Source organism: Sapajus apella, unplaced genomic scaffold (assembly GCF_009761245.1).
Source record: "Sapajus apella isolate SASKATOON/1434 unplaced genomic scaffold, GSC_monkey_1.0 scaffold2, whole genome shotgun sequence".
Lineage (NCBI taxonomy): Eukaryota > Metazoa > Chordata > Mammalia > Primates > Cebidae > Sapajus > Sapajus apella.
The window spans coordinates 76,387,145-76,410,588 of NW_022436942.1; the positions used below are offsets into that span (position 1 = coordinate 76,387,145).

At 38.9% G+C, this 23,444-nt stretch overlaps 1 protein-coding gene across 11 annotated transcripts in view; it reads right to left on the reverse strand.

Annotated features, from left to right (window-relative positions):
- Positions 1-23,444, reverse strand: part of TAOK3 (TAO kinase 3) — a 204,627-nt gene that overhangs the window by 25,402 nt on the left and 155,781 nt on the right. For 10 of the 11 annotated variants that reach the window (XM_032241112.1, XM_032241137.1, XM_032241144.1 and 7 more), the window contains 3 exons: positions 14,557-14,691; positions 5,554-5,790; positions 2,788-2,916 (listed from right to left, as the gene is read on the reverse strand). In XM_032241112.1, coding sequence (XP_032097003.1) covers positions 2,788-2,916; positions 5,554-5,790; positions 14,557-14,691 — 501 coding nt within the window. Of the gene's footprint in view, positions 1-2,787; positions 2,917-5,553; positions 5,791-14,556; positions 14,692-14,932; positions 17,050-23,444 lie in introns of those variants that run through there. The other variant, XM_032241170.1, reaches the window with a different exon arrangement.

Genomic DNA, 23,444 nt, shown 5'->3' on the forward strand with positions numbered 1-23,444 from the left:
ACAGAGCGAGACTCTGTCTCAAAAAAAAAAAAAAAAAAAAAAAATTGCTAACACCTATTTCACTTAATGTGTTGTGATGCAGATATTATAGACTATTTAATCTCTTAGCCAAGAAGTCTCTGTAAATCAACTTTCAACTATCCTGTTCCAGTGAAGCTGTAAGTGAAATCTTAGAATTGACAAGACAAAGTGTTGTTTTCAGAGTAAGCTGAGATCACAACAGGAAGCCTGGGGGATTCATCTTTACATGCCATGACTTTATTACTTGGTTTGGCATTAACCACTGGATTACAGACCCCCATTCAAATATCATCACAAAAATTGACTCCAAAATCAAGAATAAATTATTTTTGGACCATCTATCATTCTGTATTAGCCATATTCCTATTATCTATCAAAAGTGGAGATTTTTTTTTGTTTTGTCATTCAAAGGACAATACCTCTAAGTATATCAATATCAAAATATACACGCCACTTTAAATAGTCTGAACTAAGCTTTACTTCAGAAGAAGTAATATTAGCTTTGCATAGAATAGACACAGAGAGTTAGAAATAAGGAAGGTATCTATTTATTTTATTTTTTTATTATATTTTTTTGAGATAGAGTCTCTCTCTGTTGCCCAGGCTGGAGTGCAGTGGTTTGATCTCAGCTCACTGTAACCTCCGCCTCCTGTATCCAAGCAATTGGTCCTACCTCAGCCTCCCGAGTAGCTGGGATTATAGGCGCTCGCCACCACACTTGGCTAATGTTTTGTATTTTGGTAGAGATGGGGTTTCGCCAGGTTGGCCAGGCTGGTCTTGAACTCCTGACCTCAGGTGATCTACCCACCTCGGCCTCCCAAAGCACTGGGAGTACAGGCATGAGCCACCGTGCCTGGCCAAGGAATGTATTTAGAGTGGAGGAAAACCTCAAAGTTTCTTAGGCTATCTCTGTGATCCAGCAATCCTATTATGATATAATAATTAAGCTCAAGCCAATAATTCAGAGAGAAAATGGAAAGAATGTGAACTTTCTGAGTTGGGCTATTCTCTCTATGCCTGGGTTTTCAAGACTTTATGGTGTCAGAGATTCTACCCATTCAGCCAGTGTGACTAAAATACAATTTTCTGTTAGGTCTAACAACTACCAGCAGCTTAGCAGGGCAGGGCAAACAATTCCTAGGCCCACCCCAAACCCCTCGCTTTCACTTCCTAACTAAAAACGAAAAAAGAACTGGAGGAGAACCTTGCTAAGCCCTGTATTGCTAACCTACAGTTTAGTATATGAGCTCAAACACGTGATTTTATATATACTAAAACAATGCCCCATATTGAATTTTATTAAACCTTGATATACTTAGTAAGTCTACAAATAAGAAACTCTAAGGCTTATGAGAAGAAAAGTCCATGGAACTTCAGACGATTCACCTGTAAGTACTGGTAAAGGGAGAATTGAAGAAATTTGAGCTTTCACATCAAAGTGCAGTTCTTCGGGAAGAACTTCTAAGTCCACTAGTGGTCTTCAACCAAATATTCCAGAGTCAAGCATGCGTTTATCAAATATTCACATGTACAGGGCATAGGGATACAGTTGTGAGCAAACAAAAACATGGTCTGTGCTCTTATGATGCTTACCAGTTAGTAGAGTAAGTAGCTGGAATAATCATTAAACAAATGTATAATTAAAACTTCTAGTGTTAGGAAACCAGAGACATCTGTCTTGGTTGAGGCAGTTAGAAAAGGCTTCCCTAGGGAAGTGATATTTGAGTTAAGATCCTAATAACCAATCCTAGGTCTTATAAGGAGAAGCAGGAAGTAACCAAGCAGAATTGTGGTCAGGGAACGCTTGCGGGTAGGGAGAACATCTTGGCAGAAGAAACAGTATGTGCAAAGACCTTGGGGAAGGGTGGAGCTTGATAAATTTGAGGAACTGAAAGGTGACCATGGCTGGTGCAGCAAGGAGTGGGTTGAGGGCAGGGGCAGCACTGGTGTGGGTGCCCCTATTAGTAGGCTAGGAGGAGGCTGTGTAGGGACTTCTAGAATTCTGACTTATCCTAAAAGCAATAAGAAGGCACTGGATTTCAAAACTATGAAGTAGTATGACCAGATTTATAGTTTGAAAAGATCACTTTGACTGGTGTGGGGAAAACACATAGGAAGTAGACAAGGATGGCTTAGAGTTATATCAATAGTTCCTGAAATGTGGTCCCTGAACCAGCAGCATCAGCATCATCTGGAAACTTGTTAGAAATGCACATTTTCAAGCTCTACCCCAGAAAATCTAGGAGTAAACAGTGATAGAGTTTTAAAATCTGAAAATCTAGGGGAGGGTTAGCAATCTGTTTTAATAGCATTTTAGGTAATTCTTTTTTTTTTTTTTTTTTTTTTTTTGAGATGGAGTTTTGCTCTTGTTGCCCAGGCTGGAGTGCAGTGGTGTGATCTCGGCTCACTGCAACCTCTGCCTCTTGGGTTCAAGCAATTCTCCTGCCTCAGCCTCCCGAGTAGCTGGGATTACAAGCGTGCACCACCATGCCCAGCTAATTTTTGTATTTTTAGTTGAGACGGGGCTTTACCGTGTTGGTCAGGCTGATCTCCAACTCCTGACCTCAGGTGATCCGCCCACCTCGGCCTTCCAAAGTGCTGGGATTACAGGCGTGAGTCACTGTGCCCGGCCAGCATTTTAGGTTATTCTAATGTTAAGTTTGAGACTCACTGGACTAGAACATTGATCAAAATGCAAGATGAGTCAATTTTAAGTTCCAACCATTCTAACGGCAACTTGGTGAGAACAAACACTAGTAACCTTACCTCTTTTATTTTTTCCTTACAAATCTTGTACTGCTTCTTCTGACTTTCTAAGAAAGTTGTCAAATCTTTCTTCTGCTGGGCCAAGATCTGTTGCTGGAACTTCTTCTCATCTGCTGCAGCTACCTTTGCCTGATAAAATAACAAATACAATGTAGGATGAATCTGTTCTTCACACAGAATTCAGTGGTCTATATTCTCCAATGCAGTAAGAGAGTCCATAAGTGCTAATAATGTGACATTTTTGAACAAATAATAAAAAATAATTTTTTTCTGATTGTCTTGTATCTTAAACAAAAAGAAATAAAAGTTTTCATCATTGAAAAATACATTCTGAATTATGGGAAAAATATGAAGGTGAACTATAAACATATTTTATGGAACAGAAAAATATTCATGGGATAAAAGGAGACCTAAGAAAAATTTTTTTTTGAGATGGGGTCTCACTCTGTCGCTCAGGCTACAGCATAGTGGCATGAGCATAACTCACAGCAGCCTAAAAATCATGGGATCCAGTGATCCTCCTGCCTCAGCCTCCTAAGTTCATGGGACCACAGGCATGCAGCATCAGTTCCAGCTAAGTATTTTTTGAAAATTATCATAGAGACTGGGTCCCACTACGTTGCCTAGGATCATCTCAAATGCTTGGCCTCAAGCTATCCTCTCTCCTCAGCTTCCCAAAGTGCTGAGATTACAGGCATGAGCCACCACAATGGGTCAGAACTGAGGATTATAATAAAGGTTTTTAAAACATATTGTTGGTAGCCCAAAGGTTAAGTTGCCAAAATGTATAAATAACTACACCGGCCAGTTTTATTCCAAGAATCAAACTCTAACTGATTAATTATTCCAACTATCAGATTTTCCAGTGGGATCATCTCAAGTGTAATTGGAGAGCTAATGGCATTTTATTTTGTTTTTCTCTCTTTTTTTTGAGACAGTGTCGCTTTCTCACATAGGTTGGCGTGCTGTGGCACGATCTTGGCTCACTGCAACCTCCACTTCCCGAGGTCAAGTGATTCTCATGCCTCAGTCTCCCGAGTAGCTGGGATTACAGGCATCCGCCACTGCGCCTGGCTAATTTTTGTATTTTTAGTAGAGACAGGGTTTCACCATGTTGGCAAGGATGGTCTCAAACTCCTGACCTCAGGTGATCCACCCGCCTAGGCCTCCCAAAGTACTGGGATTATAGGCGTGAGCCGCCATGCCAGGCCTGGCATTTTGTTTTCTTAGGCACCTGCTGCAATCCACAACAGTCACACATCATGACACTTTTTAGGATCCTAAATGAATCAAACACAGACTACATAAAAGGTAATCCAATAAATACTGGCTCCTGAAAATGACCAAAGCTGTTTCTGGTAACCATTGGGTGAAGTATATATGCAAGATGAGTGACTTACGAGATAAAGTGGGAATTATGCTTCATGGCTCATTTTTATGTATCTTTTTCACCTGCAACTTCCATTATGGACAATTCTTCCTTTATGAACAATTCTCACAACATATTTACCAAGTCAAATCCCAAGAAAGAATCTGACTGATTTCTTTAATCAACATCATCCCTGTCTGGGCAGAGGTTTTCATGCCAGACTGCCTCACAGATTGACAGCTGTTGGGGAAATGTTTCTTCTACAACCTGATGGTTCCTTTCATGTGGACACACACACACACGTGTGGCGCGGGGGGTGGGAGGTGGAGAGAGAGAACACGAACTCCGTTATGGAAACACCCTGACACCATGTCCCCAGTCACTTCATCCCCAGGGAGCACATATCCACTATATTTTTTCCACACTATGGAAGTCTTATAGTATGGCGGGGGTGACAGGAAAGGTGACTCAATTTTACCATTGCCTGGGCAGGCAAGTCTGCTTAATTTTGTTTTCTTGCAGACAAAAATCATCTCTCGTACCTAACATGTATCAGTAATGAAGATGATATTATGACTATCTGCCTCTTTTTTTTTGAGACAGGGTCTTGCTCTGTCACCCAGGCTACAGTGCAGTAGCACAATCTCGGCTCATTGCAACCTCTGCCTCCTGGGCTCAAGCGATCCTCCTGCCTCAGCCTCCCAAGTAGCTGGGACTACAGGCACATGCCCCCATACCCACCTAATTTTTGTATTTTTTGTAGAGATGGGGTTTTGCCACATTGCCCAGGCTGGTCTTGAACTTCTGGGCTTAAGAGATCCACCCACCTTGGCCTCCCAAAGTGCTGGGATTATAGGGTGTAAGCCACCATGCCTAGCCTTGTCTGCTTTTAAAATTAGTTTAGAACCTGGATGGAGAAGAGAGATGTTCCCTAGAAAACTCAAACAATTGCTGGACTCATTATTTGCTCCCTTTGGTCAGGGGCCCATCAGCTGTAGGCAGGGATTATCACCACTATAAGAGACTATCTGTAGAGCAGTTTTCTTTTGAAAAGGACTGTGGGTGTGGCAGATACAGTAAACAGACTTGTGTTGTGTGCGTTCTCAGAAGATAGCAGCAACCTGTTTCCCTTTACTTGTACCCAGGCCACCGTCAAGGCACTGATACTCAGAATATATTTGAATGGACATGAATGTAATATACATTTTCAGTTGCTATTTTAGCTCTGAATGAAAATTTTATGTAGCCCCATAAAATCTGGAAACCCAATTCCTTCTCCCCCATCACCAGCAACAGTTTTCCTCCATCTCCGACTCCTGCCTCCTGCTAACATCCTGCCACTGACCCCAACAGGCCTGGCTTGGTTGTGGCATAAAGGTGTGTGTGCACACACTGACCTCCTTTTCTATGATAGCTACTTGCTTCTTGGCCAGCTTCTCCAGCTCGATGGACGAGTTGTTGGCATGCGTCTCCACCTCCTTCTGTAGCTTGAGGCGGTGCTCGTCCATCTCAGCCTTCAGCTTGTTCTCCAGGGCGATCAGCTGCTTCTGGTGCTGGCGCCGCATCCGCTTATAACCTGACATCTGTTCCCGCAACTCGTTCTCCTGCTCATGCTCATGGATCTGTCGTGTAACCTGAATTCGGGTGGGAAACAGAATTCAGGTCACCAGGTTCATGGGAGACAAGCTTCCAGGCAAAGTAGAAGGGCCCTGTGGCATAATTTTATCTATCACCTTCACCATCAGTTTACCTACTGTTTCTGCGAACGCTCACCTGTAGGGGGCACTGTGTTAGATAATCTTTCTGTATTTTATTCCTAGTCCTCAAAACCATCTCATTCACTCATTCATTTCATTCACGAGGTAGGTGATACCATCTCAGTTTTTTTTGTTTTTTTTTTCCATGGAGTCTCACTCTGTCACCCAGGCTGGAGTGAAGTGGTGTGATCTTGGCTCACTGCAACCTCTATCTCCCGGGTTCAAGTGATTCTCCTACCTCAGCCTCCCAAGTAGCTGGGACAATAGGCACGTGCCACCACACTCGGCTAATTTTTTTATTTTTAGTAGAGATGGGGTTTCACCATGTTGGCTGCACTGGTCTTGAACTCCTGACCTCAGGTGATCCACCTGTCTCGGCTTCCCAAAGTGCTGGGATTACAGGCATGAGGCACTGTGCCTGGCTACCATCTCAGTTTTATAGGTGAAGAAACTGAGTCTTGAAAGAAACTATTTATTAAGGTCGGGAACAATAGCTCACCCCTGTCATCTCAGTAATTTGGGAGGGTGAGGTGGGCAGATTACTTGAGGTCAGGAGTTGGAGACTAGCCCGGCCAACATGGTAAAACCCCATCTGTACTAAAAATACAAAAATTAGCCAGGCATGGTGGCAAGCACCTGTCATCCCAGTTACTTGGGAGACTGAGGCAGGAAAATCGCTTGAACCCAGGAGGCTGAGGCTGCAGTGAGCCGAGATCAGGCCACTGCACTCCAGTCTGGGCAACAGAGATTCTGTCTCAAATTAAAAAAAAAAAAAAAAAGAAAGAAAGAAAAAGGAATTATTTATTCAGTCAAAATGTGTTTACATATTTTTGACAAACCATCACATATATTACATGTTCACAGTAACATAGCTAATAAGGACTGGATTGGGAATCAGGCCCACCTCTGTCTGATTCCAGAGCCATGTTATTTCTACTATACCAAGATTTCCAACCAACACTATTGACAATGAGCCAGATACTTCTCTGTTGTGGGGGTCATCCTGTGCATTGCAGGATGCTTTGCAGCATCCCTGGCCTCTACCCACCAGATGCCAGTAGCACCTCCCACGACATGACAATGAAAAGTATCTCCAGATATTGCCAAAAGTCCCCTTGGGCACAAAATCCCTCTAGTTGAGAACTACCACACTGGTTTGTTTTCTGTTTTTTTTTTTTTTTTTTCTTTTTTTAGGATCATATCTCTAACAGTCATAGACCTTTTAAACTAGTCTGAACATGATTTATTTCCTATTCCTAATATGAAGGGGTATGAGATCAAGAGATCTCTTAAATCATGTCTACCCCATCCCCTTCTCTACAAAAGAAATGTTACCAAATTATAATACATACACTTGCTCTCCTCAAGAGGATAAAGCATTGCTATGATTTTTGGAAGGCTACTTTTCTTAGTAACGTTAACTCATTTTCAAGTAAATATTGAACAAATTAAAGCTTGTAAATGTACATGTTGGTGTCTCTTGCTCCTTGCTATTAAATCTTTTGTGATTTTCCAGTCCTTCCTTCAATTTGTCTTCTCTTTATTTTCCTGATCACTTTCTCCTCATTTTTCCTGTTTTAGAAAAAAAATCTTAATTTCAGGATTTTTTTTTTTTTTTTGAGATGGAGTTTCACTCTTGTTGCCCAGGCTGGAGTTGCAATGGCGCAATCTCGGTTTACCACAACCTCTGCCTCTCAGGTTCAAGCGATTCTCCTGCCTCAGCTTCCTAAATAGCTGGGATACAGGAGCCTGCAAGAACACCAGGCTAATTTTGTACTTTTAGTAGAGACAGGGTTTCTTCCATGTTGGTCAGAATGGTCTCAAACTCCCGACCTCAGGTGATCCACCCACCTTGGCCTCCCAAAGTACTTGGATTACAGGCGTGAGCCACTGCACCTGGCCTAATTCCAGGATTTTTATTTTAGTTTTGTTCTTCACTAAGTGATTTGGTCACTCCTATCTACTATAAGTCCCATCTCCCCAACCTAACAGCCAAACAAGTTTTACAGGAAAATTTCATGCTGCTATTAATTTTCTGTACTATTTTCAGTTTACGGGTTAAAGTACATTTTATACAAAGAAGAGTTTGTTTCTATGTTCTTTTTAGAAGGTGGCCCTGCATACTAGATTGCATCCTCATTATCAAGAGAGTGCTGCTCTGTAACTAGATAGTATTATCAAAATACACCATTAAACATTAGCCAAACTTTGAACCCTTTCCAGCTGAAACTAACACTAGGTGTCATATTCATTTCTCTTTTCTGAAGGATAATATTCTTTAAAGTATTAGGAATTAGAGCAGAGGATATTTCAAGACCAAAAAAGGAGAGTATCACCCAAAAGCCACCTAACCCTCTAAAGAAAATAAATGATCTATTTTGTTATCAGAAAATGTACTTTTTTAAGGGACCTATTTCAAGATAAAAGGAGGAAAGGAAGTCGTTTGAAATATATGTATCAATTTTACTTCTTCATGCCTCTATGTTTCTGAATTACAACTTTAAGGAGAAAACAATTCTAATCAATAGAAAGGATACCATTTAGCCCTTTCTGAATTTAACTGTTTTTCGGAAAAATATGGCAGTAAAGTATCAGGGCTAGGGTAATGAATTTTAGATATATTTTAGCTAGATATTTTTTCTTATTTTAGTATTCCTTCTTTAATCAGATTCCCAAAGCTGAGGCATGGCACAGTCTAAGATATCGAGACTCATTTAAAACTTGCCATAAGCATTGGCTTACAGCCAATAAAATATTCTCAGGATGGTCATTTCCCTAAAGATAAAAGGGAAATGAGTTGTGTCAAGAACATTTTCTATCTTAATTGGTGGGTGGGTCTCTGTAAAGAGGGTGGCCTTCTACTTGTACCAGATCACACCTGGTACAAGGATGTGGCAAAGAAAAATTACAAAGCTCAAACTGCTATATTGTACATCACTGAATTCCAGGAGAGACATTTTGCTTTTGAATGCTTCCCATAATGCAGATAATTACCTTCTTGAACTCCTAATATCATCTTCCATTTGTCACAACTAAACTTTCTAAGTTTTAAATTGTCTTTTTGGGTACATATGGAGATGTGAAGCTTTATAATTCCATGTTCAAGCTGGATAGATGAATTTAAATAAAAGTATGACCAGATATTTCAGTTGTAAAGTCTAACATGAAATATATAAAAAATATGTTATTTACAGTTATATGTGCCTATGGGTCTTAAGTGTACACTGTGAGTTTTAAGAATACACTATTTGGTCAATGAAATAAAAAATAATTGCCCATAACTTTTTCAGGCATATGGTTTTAAAAGTGCTTTCACATATAATTTATTTCTTTAATTTTTAGAAGGCCTTGGATTCCTACGGTTCTTGAATTGCCTGAGGAAATTTGCATCACCAAGGCAGAAAAAGAGTGACTACTTTCTTTATAAAGTAATAGAGGGAATCAACACCCAAAAAAGTCAAAGCTACAGAAAGTGGTAAGTGTAAATTACAAATTGAATGAGTCTGAAATGGAAGAAAGTTAGAAAGATGTAGTGACTGCAGTTTTTACAATGGCAGTCTCAAAAACTGTGATTAACTAAAAGTGGGCAGTACCCGCCCTGCTGCACCCAGTAGGTTGCATAAAGAAAAATCTCATCTATCTCTTACTATATAACTGACCTTGAGCAAATTACTGAACCTCTCGAAGTCTCTCAGTTTCTTAATGTGTAAAGAGAGAGGAACTACTACTGTCTTCCTCAGGGTCAGAGGACTTTCACATGTGAAAGTGCCTAGCAGGGTGCCTGAGTCCCAGGAAATGTTCAGTGTATGCTGGATTCCTTCCTTCTAATGCCAGGCTCTGCGAAGCACGTCCCTTTGCCCTCCACTTAGTATTTCTGGTGATGGAGACACAGATCAGAATAAGTGGATCCAGGAGAAAGGGCACATTTAAGGAACAAAAAACTATCTGTATCTAGATTGTGGATTACAAGATTATATGTAATTTCTGAATCTGAATTATTACTCATTTCATGTATCTAGAATATGTAAAATATAATAAACAAATAAATAATAAATAATGAGTCATAGAAAGGAAGACCAGAACTTTTTTCTAAAGGTTCCTACAGCCGTTCAATGTTACTTGATTTAATTGCAGCAAAATTCAGCCCCAAAACAAACCACTTCATCCGAAGTGCAGCATGTCCCTACCGTGTATAAAACACTGCACTAGAAGGCTAATAAGCAACTTCCTGAACATAAAACAAGAGCATGATGGCTGGTAATGTTACCCTCTTAAGAGATCAAAGCCAACTTACAAGATTAATAATATGTAAGAATCAAAATGATGCATATGATAAAAGTGGCCACCTCAGCACTTAGAACAAATGAAATTTATAGCAAGTTCTTAAAAAGAATACAGTGAGTCACATTCTGGCATTAGAAATTTAACATTCTATTCTTTAGAAAACCTAAGGAAAAACTGTTTTTAAGTTTTTGCTAAAAGTGATGACTGATAACAGACAATTCTGCCTTTATAAAAGAATATGCTACATGAAGAATTCTCAAATGCAAACTTATATATCCAAATTCTTATGTGATAGCAGGGCTGGAGGTGACCTCATTCATTTGTTCATTCATTTATTCAACACGCATTTATTGAGAGACTTTGATCATATGGGTTGGACAGGTAGACTGGACAATACAAGTGAGAAATGGTGTCAGCAATGACTGTAGTGAGTTAAGAAGGCAAGAATGAGGAAAGAGACGTGTAATATTTTGATAAGCATCCTATGGTACACTGTCCAGGAAGAGAACACATTTTCAAGCATTTAGAAACAGAACTGGGCTCATGAGAGCTAAAACAGTAGCATTTACTGCTGAAGCTCTCAAAGTTTTATTCTTATGTATCAAGTTCATTCAGGTACCCAATTTCACCATGAGCTGAATTATTAGGGTGCATTTTAAAAACGTCAAATGAAGACTCTCTTTTAATGAGTTTTTCTATCAAATCTGGCAAAGCCAAGTAGAAGAATCTATATTTTCATGTAGAGAACAATAATACTTTTCTCCTACATGGCTTCTTGGGGATTCCCCTCTTGTGCCCTTCTCCCTGACATGTGTTCTAACATAAATTTGCCTGTGTAATGCAGTCACAGGTAAATTGTGTTAGAACATGCATTAGGAAGAGGGGCAGTGAGAATTTCTTCACAAAGTCAAAAGCTGAACTCTGATAGATACGGTGCTCTTGATATTAATATCTCTACCATGGAAACAGCCAAGAACCCGGGACATTATAAAGTTTTCAGAAGAAATGACATCAGATATAGCAACAGCTGAAAACACCCTCATGAGTCACTAATTTTATTAAAATATTAGGCTTTCCATAAAAAATAAAGGAAGGCACATCTCAAAGGCCCAAGAAGTCAGATTAGTAATTCTGCAGAACTATACAAACAACTCCTTTTTCCAGATAACACATCAGCCCAGAATGAACTTTCCTACTGAAGAGGAAAAAGAAAGGTTAAAATAAAGATGCCATGAAATGCCCTTCCTTTTCCTAATTCTTCAAAATAAAGGCAATAATCTCTGCCCTTAGAAAATATAATAAAAATTATACAATTGTAAAAAAAAATTACAATCTAAAGTTTACTTAGGGTTTCCTCTGGTATCAAGGTTTATAGTCCTTCCTTATCCTTTGTTACAAATGCAACTGTGCAGCAGTACATAATACAAAAATCTCAGTTTTAAGGTGCTAACATAATAAAGACATGTAGCAGTACAGGCCCATAGCCCATGGGCTTCTTCATATACTCGTCAATAACTTCATTCAAAAGCACAATGTTGAAAGTAATACTAAGGGGGAAAAGCACAAAGCCAGGACTCTTTTAGGCTCATGTTGAAGAGGTAGGCTCATAAACAAATTTTAGGAAGAGTAATATTTTTGTCAGTTTGCAAGCCAACTGAAAATATGCATTTCATCATTTATTTATCGAGTAATTGAAAAACTAATTTCTAAATTCCTTCTTTTTCCTGTTCACCTTTGGACCTCTTTGTGACTTGTTAGCGCCTCTACTAAAAGATGTTAAAGAAAGAATAAAACCAAAATAAACGAATAAATAGAGTATTGCCACCAACCATTAGAAGTAAGGCAAGGTTTCAACAATGATTTGATTTTTTTTATTATACTGGACTTCCACTTTCCCATGATCTTGCTCTTACTTTTATGTCATTTATGTCATTTTAGTCTTTTTCATTTGAGCTGGGATCCATAAAACAATAGGATTTATAATATATCTTTAAAAATTAAATATTCTATGCTATTCCAGTATCCTGAGTTATATACTCCCATTGGCATTAGGCTTTAAAATAATACAATGGGTAGTAGAATTGTAGTACTTGGCAATATACATTAAAAAATCCATACCAATAGTTAGATTGTTCAAAATGGGACACGGAATCATACAACACCATACCTTTCCCTTCTATTTTTTTTCCTCTCTAAAAACCACCAGATACAAATACCACTGAACTCTGATAAACTACCACCAATCCCAACCATGACTCCAAAGCACTACGTTTAGAGAGGGTGCCCCACAAAAAACAACTTATTTTGTGGCTAAAGCAACAGCATATCAACTACTCCGTTTTTAATTTAATATAGGGGCAGGAGCCTTTTAGCAAATCAAAACTTCATTACAGAAACTGGTTGCAGCTGTTCTCTGGATGGGCACTAGGAAGACTGCAGGATTCAGAGGGTTCCTGAGGACACTGTCCATAGCCCTGAGGTGGCCTAGTAGGGAATTATCATCCACAGACAGGAAGACTGTGATGGCTGATACACACACAGTAGTCCTGGGTGAGTTCATAGATGCCAGTGTGAGATTATTCTGGCATGGCTGTAGTAATCTCTTGCTGGGAGGTAGGAGAGGTTATGAATATATGATGTGGGAATGAGGGTGTGGCAAGAGAGAAAAGAGAACCTGTCCCAGAGGGGGAAAGCCACTTGGTATAATGTCTGCTTCACATGTAAAACCGCTGATGGTGTTCGGATGCTCAGAGCTTGTTATCATTTCTCCTCTCATTTCAACATGAACAGGTATGGATAAAGGTACAAGTCTCATACGAGTCGGTGGTAAGTAGTCATAGTTCTCTAAAGCACCATATCTCTTCTTTTGACAGATATCATGGCATGAAGATAATGATTATTTGATAATCTCATGATGCTTTACCTAGACTCAAAAGCATATTTTAAGGTGCTCAACAATCATTAGCAAATACATACTGGACATTTTAAGATCTCTATTACACAGTGTAGCATTCCTTTCAAATGAAAAATTGCTCATCAAAGGGATTATAAGAAACCTCTACATAAAGGAACTTAAAAGTGGGCTTATTTATAAGCAGTCTAAATTAAATTGCTTGCTTTTAGACAGCAGCAGGCATAGCAATATGTAGGTGCTTTAACTTCCATTTTTCCTTGTATCTGGGTTTTTAAAGATTGTAATCCATTATAAATCCCAAAGATAATCGAAGCCTTTAAAAGACTTGAGAAATAAAGTAGAAATCAGGTTTAAAAAATAGGACAAGAAAAATGATCATTTCTGGGTCGGCCTCGGATGATGTCATCATAGGTTCTAAATGTAATAGCCAAGCAGTGTACACTAACTCTTCCTGCCCATGTGACCTCTAACATCAATTTGGGCAAAACAACTAATATTTCAATAATTTTTTGGCTGAGAAGTGAGATTCAGAAGGAAAAGATTAAAGAGAGTTTAGAGTGGCAAGGATGAAACGGTGTCAGTGTGTGTGTGTGTGTGTGTGAGTGTGAGCGCGCACGCGCACGCGTAGGGGGCCGAGGGGAGGAGGCATGAAAACTAACTCTTCCAGCACACACCCCTTTTGCTACTACAAGGGCATCCAGCAATCACATTTGCAATAGTAAAAATGCTGAAGAATCCTACAGTCTCTATTCTTTCACAATCAGCCCTATCCTCTCCTACAGAGCCCTTCTTGCTTTATTGGTGCCAGGAAATTCTTCAGGGGTTAAATGGGGAAGTGCAGCCACTACCATTGTTGCAATAAATAAATGAATGAACCAGAACGAACCAGCAATCCATCCCTGGGAAGCAAGTATCTTATTTTCTACAATTAGATACATTAGCCAGCAACCATATATTTTTAAAAATTATATTTTATCTTTTGATGTGTGTGTATACATTATAGACACATATGCATCTATATAAAAAGAAGCACAGTGCCCTGAACACATATACATCAATACCTTAAAAAAATTTAGCATTATTTATTTCAATGAAAAGACAAGCAGCTTTTAAAAAATTGGACAGGCTAGCAACTTCATCTCAAAGGCCCTATATTTTGCACATACAGCATATAAACACACACACACACACACACACACACACACACACACACACACAAAGGTTTTTTTTTTTTCCATGCCATAGACAATGCTAAAATATCTGAAATCAGGTTGCTATGCCAACAGATTTTTTTCCTAAAATGAATAAAATTATTAGGAGAGAGAAAACATTCTTGACTCTTTTCCTCCCATCCATGAAGCCGAGAAAGGCTCAGGGAGGGCGAGAGGCTGCCAGATGGGGAGGAGGGGAAGGAAGGGAAGGTGGGTAGAGGGGTGTTTGCTTACCAAAGATGCTGATTTGATCGTGGCAAAGCGCTCTCTGTTCCGGTAGTGGAGGGCCTGGCTCTGAACTGACTGGGTAGGCCGCGGCTCAGGCCTGGGATCGCCGTGGCCCGCCTCATCCCTTATGAATACATGATCCTGCAGAAATGGATAAAAACAAGGAGAAAGTCCAGCTGTGCTCTTTCCTCGCCGGCTGCCTCTCTCTCACCCCTCTTTCTGCACAAGCACTGCTGTTTGAAATGCATAGTTTAGCTCTCTGCTAGTCCCCGCAGCTCCCACGGTACAAAATGAATAAGCAACACATTGCAGCCTTCAGTTAGGAATGTCAGCTGATCGCTAGTGGGATGCCTTCTGAATCCCTGGCAGGCTTTTTCTTTACCTCCAGAATTACATATATGCAAAAGAAAAAAAGAATAGAAAAAACAATGCAATGTAAAGACTCCTTAGAACAGTTTGCTTAAAACGCTGTAACCAGATAATTCCTTTAAAAATGTCATGTCCATGTCTAGCAAGGAGGATGCTGGTGGCTTTTAACATAAAAGCGAGCCTCCGCCTCATTCCCTTGAAAGATCTGCTTTCTCAATTTAATTTTATTTGAGATCTGTTCGGTAGGATCATCGTTCTGCCTAGAACCAATGTAGGCTTGTGCTGAACAGCCTCTCTATCTTGTGCTGGGAAGATTCGGCAGTCACTGAGGGATCCTGCTTTCCAGTCATGATCGTACACAGTTCTAGCACCTTCTCTCTACAGCTTCTGAAAGGATTTTTTTTTAGATTTAAAGAGACAGGCGTACAATTTTAACCAAATGATACTTTCACAAATTCTTCTTCAACTCAGCATCGGTATGGTCACCAGAGTGAGTAAAGCTGGAATTTAATGTCCTTGACTGATTTAATCAAGCCCACGTTTTCTGATAGGCAAAGATAATTAATCTTGTTCTAATGCCCAGTGAAAAAATAGCATTCCCTGGAAGGATAATAATGGATGTTTCTTAAATGCAACTGAAATGACTTTTAAAGGGGAAAATGCTTTCAAAGGACGATGTTCCTCTCTATAAAAGATAAAGTGGTCAATCATTAAGTGGCTATATAACCCTTCAAAAAAAAGGACACTATAGTAATTTGTACCACAAAAACATGTACAACCATGGGGGCTCTTAAAATAGTACATGTTCAGGATGGGAAAGGAAAAATTAATTCCTTATTTCCTTAGGGTTTTAGAAGAAACCATTTGTGAGAAGTCAATATTGCATTTTATCTATGACCACTTGAAATTTTTTTATCATGGCTCTTTTCTTCATCACAAAACAAAAAGAAGTTTAGAAAATACAAAATTTTATTATAGTCTAAAATTTTGAGGGAAATTAAATTTTACATCCGGATTTTTAAATAAAAGCCAAGACCCAAGATTAAATTGGACTGATTTTCTTTTTCCTTTTATAAATTTAAAATGCTTTGACGTATTTGGAAGGTATCTATCATTACAATTACCTATATTGAGAATGTTTTAAAATTTTTGTATTATAGCTCAAATAATGAAGGGATCTTTGATAAACTTGCCATTGAGGGCGTATATATCAAATTCAAGTATATGCTATGGCCACGCTGTCCAATAAGATAGTGACTAGCCACATATGACTATTTTAATTAAAAATTAAAATTAATTCAATCAAAATTAGATCCAAAATTCAGTTCCTAAGTCATACTAGCTATGTTTCAAGCATTCAGTAGCCATAGTTAGTGGGTATTATATTGGATGGTGCAGATATAAAATAGTTCCATTATTGCAGAAAGTTCTTTTAGACCTTGCTGTGGGTTAAAAATGAATCTCTTAACCCATGTTTTTAAAACTTATAAGAAAATGTTTGAAGGGTCAGTTAAAATTATTCTATATAATTTCTTGTGAATTTGAACTCTTATTTCACAAGGAAGAGAGAGAACATGTGTAATTGAGATTCATGCACTAGGTTTAAGGTTCTAAAGAAGGCAGCACTGAGACCTGATATCATGTATATTACTGCATATTTGCTATTATGTTTATGTCCAAAATTCAACTTAATATTACAGTCTCAGAAAAGAAAGCAGCTCTTAAATGCCAGCAATCAGAAGAGATATGCTAGGTAGAGGCCTGTGATATTATAGGAGGCCTTAACAAGTTGCTAACTTACCAAGTACAGTGATTGAGAAGGAGACTTCAAATATGTGGGCAACGGCTCAGTTTCACATTGTAATAACGTGATTTGTAAGGATAACCAATGACACCAGAATCCACATTGTCCACATAACAGACCAAAACAAAATTTATTCATGTACCCAAATATGTGTAATTTTATTCCTTTGTTTTATCTCTGATAAATATTAACACCTCAGAAACATGGTTTAGGGCTCTGCTTCTCCAATTAAAAGCCGTAATGTATTTTCTAAGTTTACTAAACTTGAGGAAGTTGAAGTACACCAGAAAAGTTAAAAGTTGAAATGACATTTATTTTAGTTGATACGTGTGTAATTAAATAACTCAAGTATATTATAAAATAGTGCTATTTTGTAGTCCAAAGAATAGGTTCAAAATTTTAATCCACTTTAAATATAATAATGCTAACAATATAATTCTTTGCTTCCCCTTAAATTTTTTTACTTTTATAAAATAATTCTTAGTTTTCCAGATCAATTTCATAACAGAGATCACCATCACTAAAAGTCTTCAAATACTATATAAGAAACTAAAAAATTGGACAAAATTTTAGTCTAACAGTGGATATTCATTTCAAGTGCATTGGAAATGAATTTTAAAATATCCAATTCTACTGCATAAAACAGGTTCAAAACTCCAAAGACAGCTTATGAAGCTATTTAAAAATGGGAGAATGTAACTTGAGAAGTAAGCCCAAAGAAATTAAAGTATCAACGTTTTACTGGAGATATTTTCTGTTGGTTATACTGTGCCTTTAAGAGTCTCTTTGTAAAAGAACACTATATCTGGCTCCCAGTGTTTCTGAACTGCACATATCTTAAGATTAACAATGGAAAGGGTTAATTTATATTTTTATGCAGTTATGCACTAGATGCAGATTATTTACAAATGATAAGACTGAAATCTTCAAAGAAAGATTTTAGAAGATTAAGAAGAATAAATCTATTCCATTTTGCCAAGGCAAAATACATGGCATAGTTATAATTTATCTTTAAAACATTATCATCCAGAAACAAACAAAAATCACTCCTTGAAATATCAGTTTTTTTTTTTTTTTTTTTTTTTTTGAGACGAGTTTTGCTCTTGTTGCCCAGGCTGGAGTACAATGGCGCGATCTTGGCTCACCGCAACCTTCGCCTCCCGGGTTCAAGTGATTCTCCTGCCTCAGCCTCCCAAGTAAATGAAATCACAGGCATGCACTACCATGCCCAGCTAATTTTGTATTTTTAATAGAGACGGGGTTTCTCCATATTTGTCCGGCTGGTCTCGAACTCCTGACCTCAGATGATCTGCCTACCTTGGCCTCCCAAAGTGCTGGGATTAAAGGTATGAGCCTTTGTTGTCAATGCTTTTGGTGTTTTGATCATGAAGTCCTTGCCTACACCTATGTCCTGAATGGTTTTGCCTAGATTTTCTTCTAGGGTTTTTATGGTGTTAGGTCTTATGTTTAAGTCTTTAATCCATCTGGAGTTATTTTAGTGTAAGGTGTCAGGAAGGGGTCCAGTTTCTGCTTTCTGCACATGGCTAGCCAGCTTTCCCAACACCATTTATTGAACAGGGAATCCTTTCCCCATTGCTTGTTTTTGTCTGGTTCTTCACATGTACCCCAAAACTTAAAATGCAATAAAATAAATAAATGGGGGAAAAAAATAAATGTCTTTATAATATTATTATATTTCAAAAAAAAAAAAAAAAAAAAAAGGTATGAGCCACCGTGCCTGGCCTGAAATAGCAGTTTTGTTTTGTTTTGTTTTGAGATGGAGTCTTACTGTGTCACCCAGGCTGGAGTGCAGGGGCTCGATCTCCACTCACTATAACCTCTGCCTCCTGGGTTCAAGCAATTTTCCTGTCTCAGCTTCCGGAGTAGTAGGGATTACAAGTGCCCACCACCATGCCTGGCTAATTTTTGTATTTTTAGTACAGATGGGGTTTCACCATGTTGGGCAGGCTGGTCTTGAACTCCTGACCTCAAGTGATCTGTCCACCTCATCCTCCCAAAGTGCTGGGATTATAGGCGTGAGCCACTGGGCCCAGCCTGAAATACCAGTTTTAAGTAAACCTATGTTAACCTGATAAACTTATCACATTAATTTTTTTGTTTGTTTGTTTTTTTGAGACAAAGTCTCACTCTGTCACCCAGGCTGGAGTGCAGAGGCACTATCTTGGCTCACTGCAGCGTCTCTACCTCCTGGGTTCAAGTAATTCTCATGCCTTAGCCTCCTGAGTAGCTGGGTCTACAGGCACGCACCACCATGCCCGGCTAATTTTTTTGTATTTTAATAGGGACAGGGTTTCACCATGTTGCCCAGCCTGATCTCAAACTCCTGAGCTCAGGCAATCTGCCTGCCTTGGCCTCTCAAAGTGCTGGGATTACAGGCACAAGCCACCGTGCCCAGCCTACAACATTGGTCCATCATAAAAAATAAACTTCTTTGGATTAAAAAGGAAGCTGTCAGGCCGGGTGCAGTGGTTCACGCCTGTAATCCCAGCATTTTGGGAGGCCGAGGTGGGCGGATCACCTAAGGTCAGAAGTTCGAGACCAGCCTGGCCAACATGGAGAAACCCCATCTCAAAAAAAAAAAAAAAAAAAAAAATTAAAAAAAAAAAGAAAAAAGGAAGCTGTCATAATGTTTGTTCAAAATCTTTAGTAAAATGAATTTCTACACAAGAACGAAATATGTGAAGCATGAAGCACAAACTTTACTATTATACCCTAGACAAGGGGCGTTCCTTTTATTTGAAAGTTTTTCCTTTAAGTGTCTGACCATTACACTTCTGAAACAAAGATTTGTGGTGTACGTACTTGCCTAGAGTTTCTTTTTTTTTTTTTTTTTAATATGTGTTTTTTCCTAATAGAGCAGGGGTCTCACTATGTTGCCCAGGCTGGTCTCGAGCTCCTAGGCTCAAGTGATCCACTCACCCCAGCCTCCCAGAGTGCTGGGATTACAGGCGTGAGCCACTGCACCCATCCACTTGACTATAGTTTCTAAATGAACTTGACTTTAACCTTGGAAGCCACTCCTCTGGGCTCAGTAGTGCTTTGGGTTTACCATTATCACAGTACTCATCATACTTACTTGTCTGCCTCTGCATAAGGCTGTGGGCTTTTTGAAGGCAGAGTAAATGTCGTTTGAAAAATCTCAGTCTCCCTAGCACCTGGCATAGTGCTTGATACTTAGTAGGCATTCAGTAAATGTTTGCTGAATAAACAAACGCAAGAATATAGGTCTGAGGAGATTTTGAGAAAATGACATTTTCTTTTGGATTATTTAACGAATTCAAATTTGTGTTTCATAAAAACCTGCCACTCTGTACTCTAAGAAAGTCGTAAAATAGTGACACACACATAAGCACACCTTTACACCGTGGGATGTTGGGGGAAGTATCTAAAAATGGCTTTTATCCGGTGATGAGAAACCTTTTTATCCTCTCCCACACTTTTTACGCTGTGGAGAAGGGATCAGCAAACCTACCACTCTCCTTTGTTTTGTTCATTTCAAAATTATTAAATTATTGTCGAAGCAGGTGTAGCTATCAAAAGCTGGGGCTGGAGGAAAGGGAGAAGATGAAAAAGCATATCTTAACTTGGAAGGATAGTTGGAGAGAAAAGATGACTAGCAAAAGGCTGAGGGGAAAGATGTTACTACAGAGACTGTTATATGACTGCTTTAAGAAACATCACCTTCATATGTTAATTTACTTTTTACTTGGCAAATGTGAGTTGAAGAGTCAAAGAACCCACCCCTCTATTCAGCAAAAATAATAGGAAAGGCCACTGAGCAAGTGAAAATTAAACTAGAACGTCCTATTCCCTCAAGGACATTTCTTCTGTTTTCTCCCGCAAAAGTGGTGAAAAGTGTTCTTTTTTTGGAGAGGAGGGGAAAGAACTAACATTGACTAATAGGAAAGGTCAAATAAAGCTTTAGGAGTCAGGGTAGAATGACCTTTCCCCCCCACTCCAGATGGAGTCTTACTCTGTCGCCAGGCTGGAGTGCAGTGACGCCATCTCGACTCACTGCAGCCTCCATTTCCCAGGATTTAAGTAATTCTCCTGCCTCAGCCTCCTGGGATTACAAATGTGCGCCATCATACCTGGCTAATTTTTAATTTTTGTATTTTTAGTAGAGACAGGGTTTCACCATGTTGGCCAGGCTGGTCTTAAACTCCTGACCTCCTTTTTTTTTTTTTTTTTTTTTTTGAGATGCAATCTCACTCTGTTGCCCAAGCTGGAGTGCAGTGGCATGATCTTGGCTCACTGCAATCCCCACCTCCCGGGTTAAAGCAATTCTCCTGCCTCAGCTTCCCACGTAGCTGGGACTACAGGCACATGCCACCATGCCCAGCTAAGTTTTGTATTTTTAGTAGAGACGGGGTTTCACCATGTTGGCCAGGCTGGTCTTGAACTCCTGACTTTGTGATCCACCCACCTTGGTCCCCCAGAGTGCTGGGATTACAGGTGTGAGCCATTGCACCTGGTCACTACCTCGTGATCCACCTACCTTGGCCTCCCCAAAGTGCTGAGATTACAGGTGTGAGCCACCATGCCTGGCTGGTAAAATGACTTTTTTAAACAACAGTTTCTGAAACACTTATTCTATTTTATAGAATGAAGTGTTGACCCATTTAAAAAAAATGAAAAAAATTTTTTTTATGTAAATAGTCCCTAGAAAGGGATCCTTATGACGGAGTTCAGTAAGCATACCTAAAATAACACTGATTCAAGAACAATGGTTTTAGGATATTAAAGTCTTATAATCTATACTAATAGAAGGCAGCAACAGGCACAGGGAATTAATTTTACACTTTAATAAAATACACCTTTTGATTAACAAATTTAAAAGTTAGACTTTGTTGCTTAGGATAATGTTAAAATCTGTTTGCTACTGCTGTATACACAATTATTTTAAGGAGTAGGATGGAGGCTCAGAAGCAGGCTAGGTGACAACAAAGAAACAATCTGGATTAAAAATTTGCACCGGAGTCACTTGCAAATAATCAAGAACTCAGGTGTGGAGTAGTGTCCTATAAAGGGTCATCTTCAATTTAGTTCACAGGACATTTATTGAGTACTTACTATGTAACAGACACTGTGCTAGGTGGTAGGTGAAAAAAGGGGCTCCTGAAGAACTACCAGTCTAGAGCTGTAGTGCTGTTCTTGTTCCTGAAAAAAGTAGTGTGACACACTAGCCAGGGGAAAATAAGTACCTAAAGTTTATTTTGTTAGCATGCTTTTAGCCTTATCAAATCATTCTTGCTCAAAAAGAAGATTGAATTAGGATCCCCTCAGGGCCTGGGAAAGACCAGAGCAGAGGCAAGGACTGGAGAGAAAATAACCTGGAATTCTGATGTCAAAGGAAAATTTTCAGTGTTTCACTTTACATTTTGGGGGCTTGATCTGTGGTGCAACTGTCCTGCTAAAATCCGGGCATATTTATTCCAGATGGAGAGCTGTTAATTGCAAGTCATGTTCTCACTAGCTACTCATGAACTTAATTTTACTTTTTTAAGTTTCTTCTTTGAAAAAGCAAACTTACTTCCGATCTAAAATGGTAATTGGTTCCAGATCTGTTTTGACTATTTGATTAGTCAAATCAATTTGACTAATTTAAGATATGTCTGCCTGTGAGCAGAGACTGTGCCACTGTACTCCAGCCTGGGCAACAGAGTGAGACTCTATCTCAAAAAATTAAAAAAAAGAAAAGATATATCTGCTTGATTATAATAATCAAGGGACAAAAGTTTCTTTCACCCATATTCATATATTTTGGTATTTATTACTCATGTTCTTATTGTGTTGGGTACTCATTTAACTGTTCATTTAGCTTTCTCAAATTGTAAAGATAGCTAAGATTATTGAACCCTTTTAATCCATTATATTCAATGAACCAGTAGAGTATGATATTTAATATCTGGTAATTACTTTATTCCCTGCCTTGTTTTGGTTTTGTTGATCTATTCATTCATTCCACAGTTGTTTACTGAGTGTCTATGCTGTGCCAGGCACTATTCTAGGTATTGGGTGTGTTACTTGCCCAAAGTAATATAAAACTAACAGGCAGATAGAACTATAAATTAGTTTCCTTATTCCTAAGTTTAAGATACAAAATTTTCTATTGAGAGTTAAAAATGCTATTTATGTTCCCAAGTGAAAAAGTATTAGAAATTTGAGTAAACCACCCAATATAAACTTTGTGGATAATTTTTATTTCTATTGTTTTTAAAGATAACATATTTCAAAGCTCAGGTATAAGAACTAAATGGATTTCATGAAAAGATACCATATTTAACATTAAGTTTTCATATATATTATTATTTTTTTTTTGAGACGGAGTTTCGCTCTTGTTAACCAGGCTGGAGTGCAATGGCGTGATCTCGGCTCACTGCAACCTCCGCCTCCTGGGTTCAGGCAATTCTCCTGCCTCAGCCTCCTGAGTAGCTGGGACTACAGGCACGCGCCACCATGCCCAGCTAATTTTTTGTAGTTTTAGTAGAGATGGGGTTTCACCATGTTGACCAGGATGGTCTTGATCTCTTGACCTCATGATCCACCCACCTCGGCCTCCCAAAGTGCTGGGATTACAGGCTTGAGCCACCGCGCCCGGCCTATATATTCTGTTTTTTGAACTCACTTACATTTTAAAGGTAATTCATCCAAAGTTTATTTGCAAATGTGTTTTGATTTTCTTCCATCATGTTTCCTC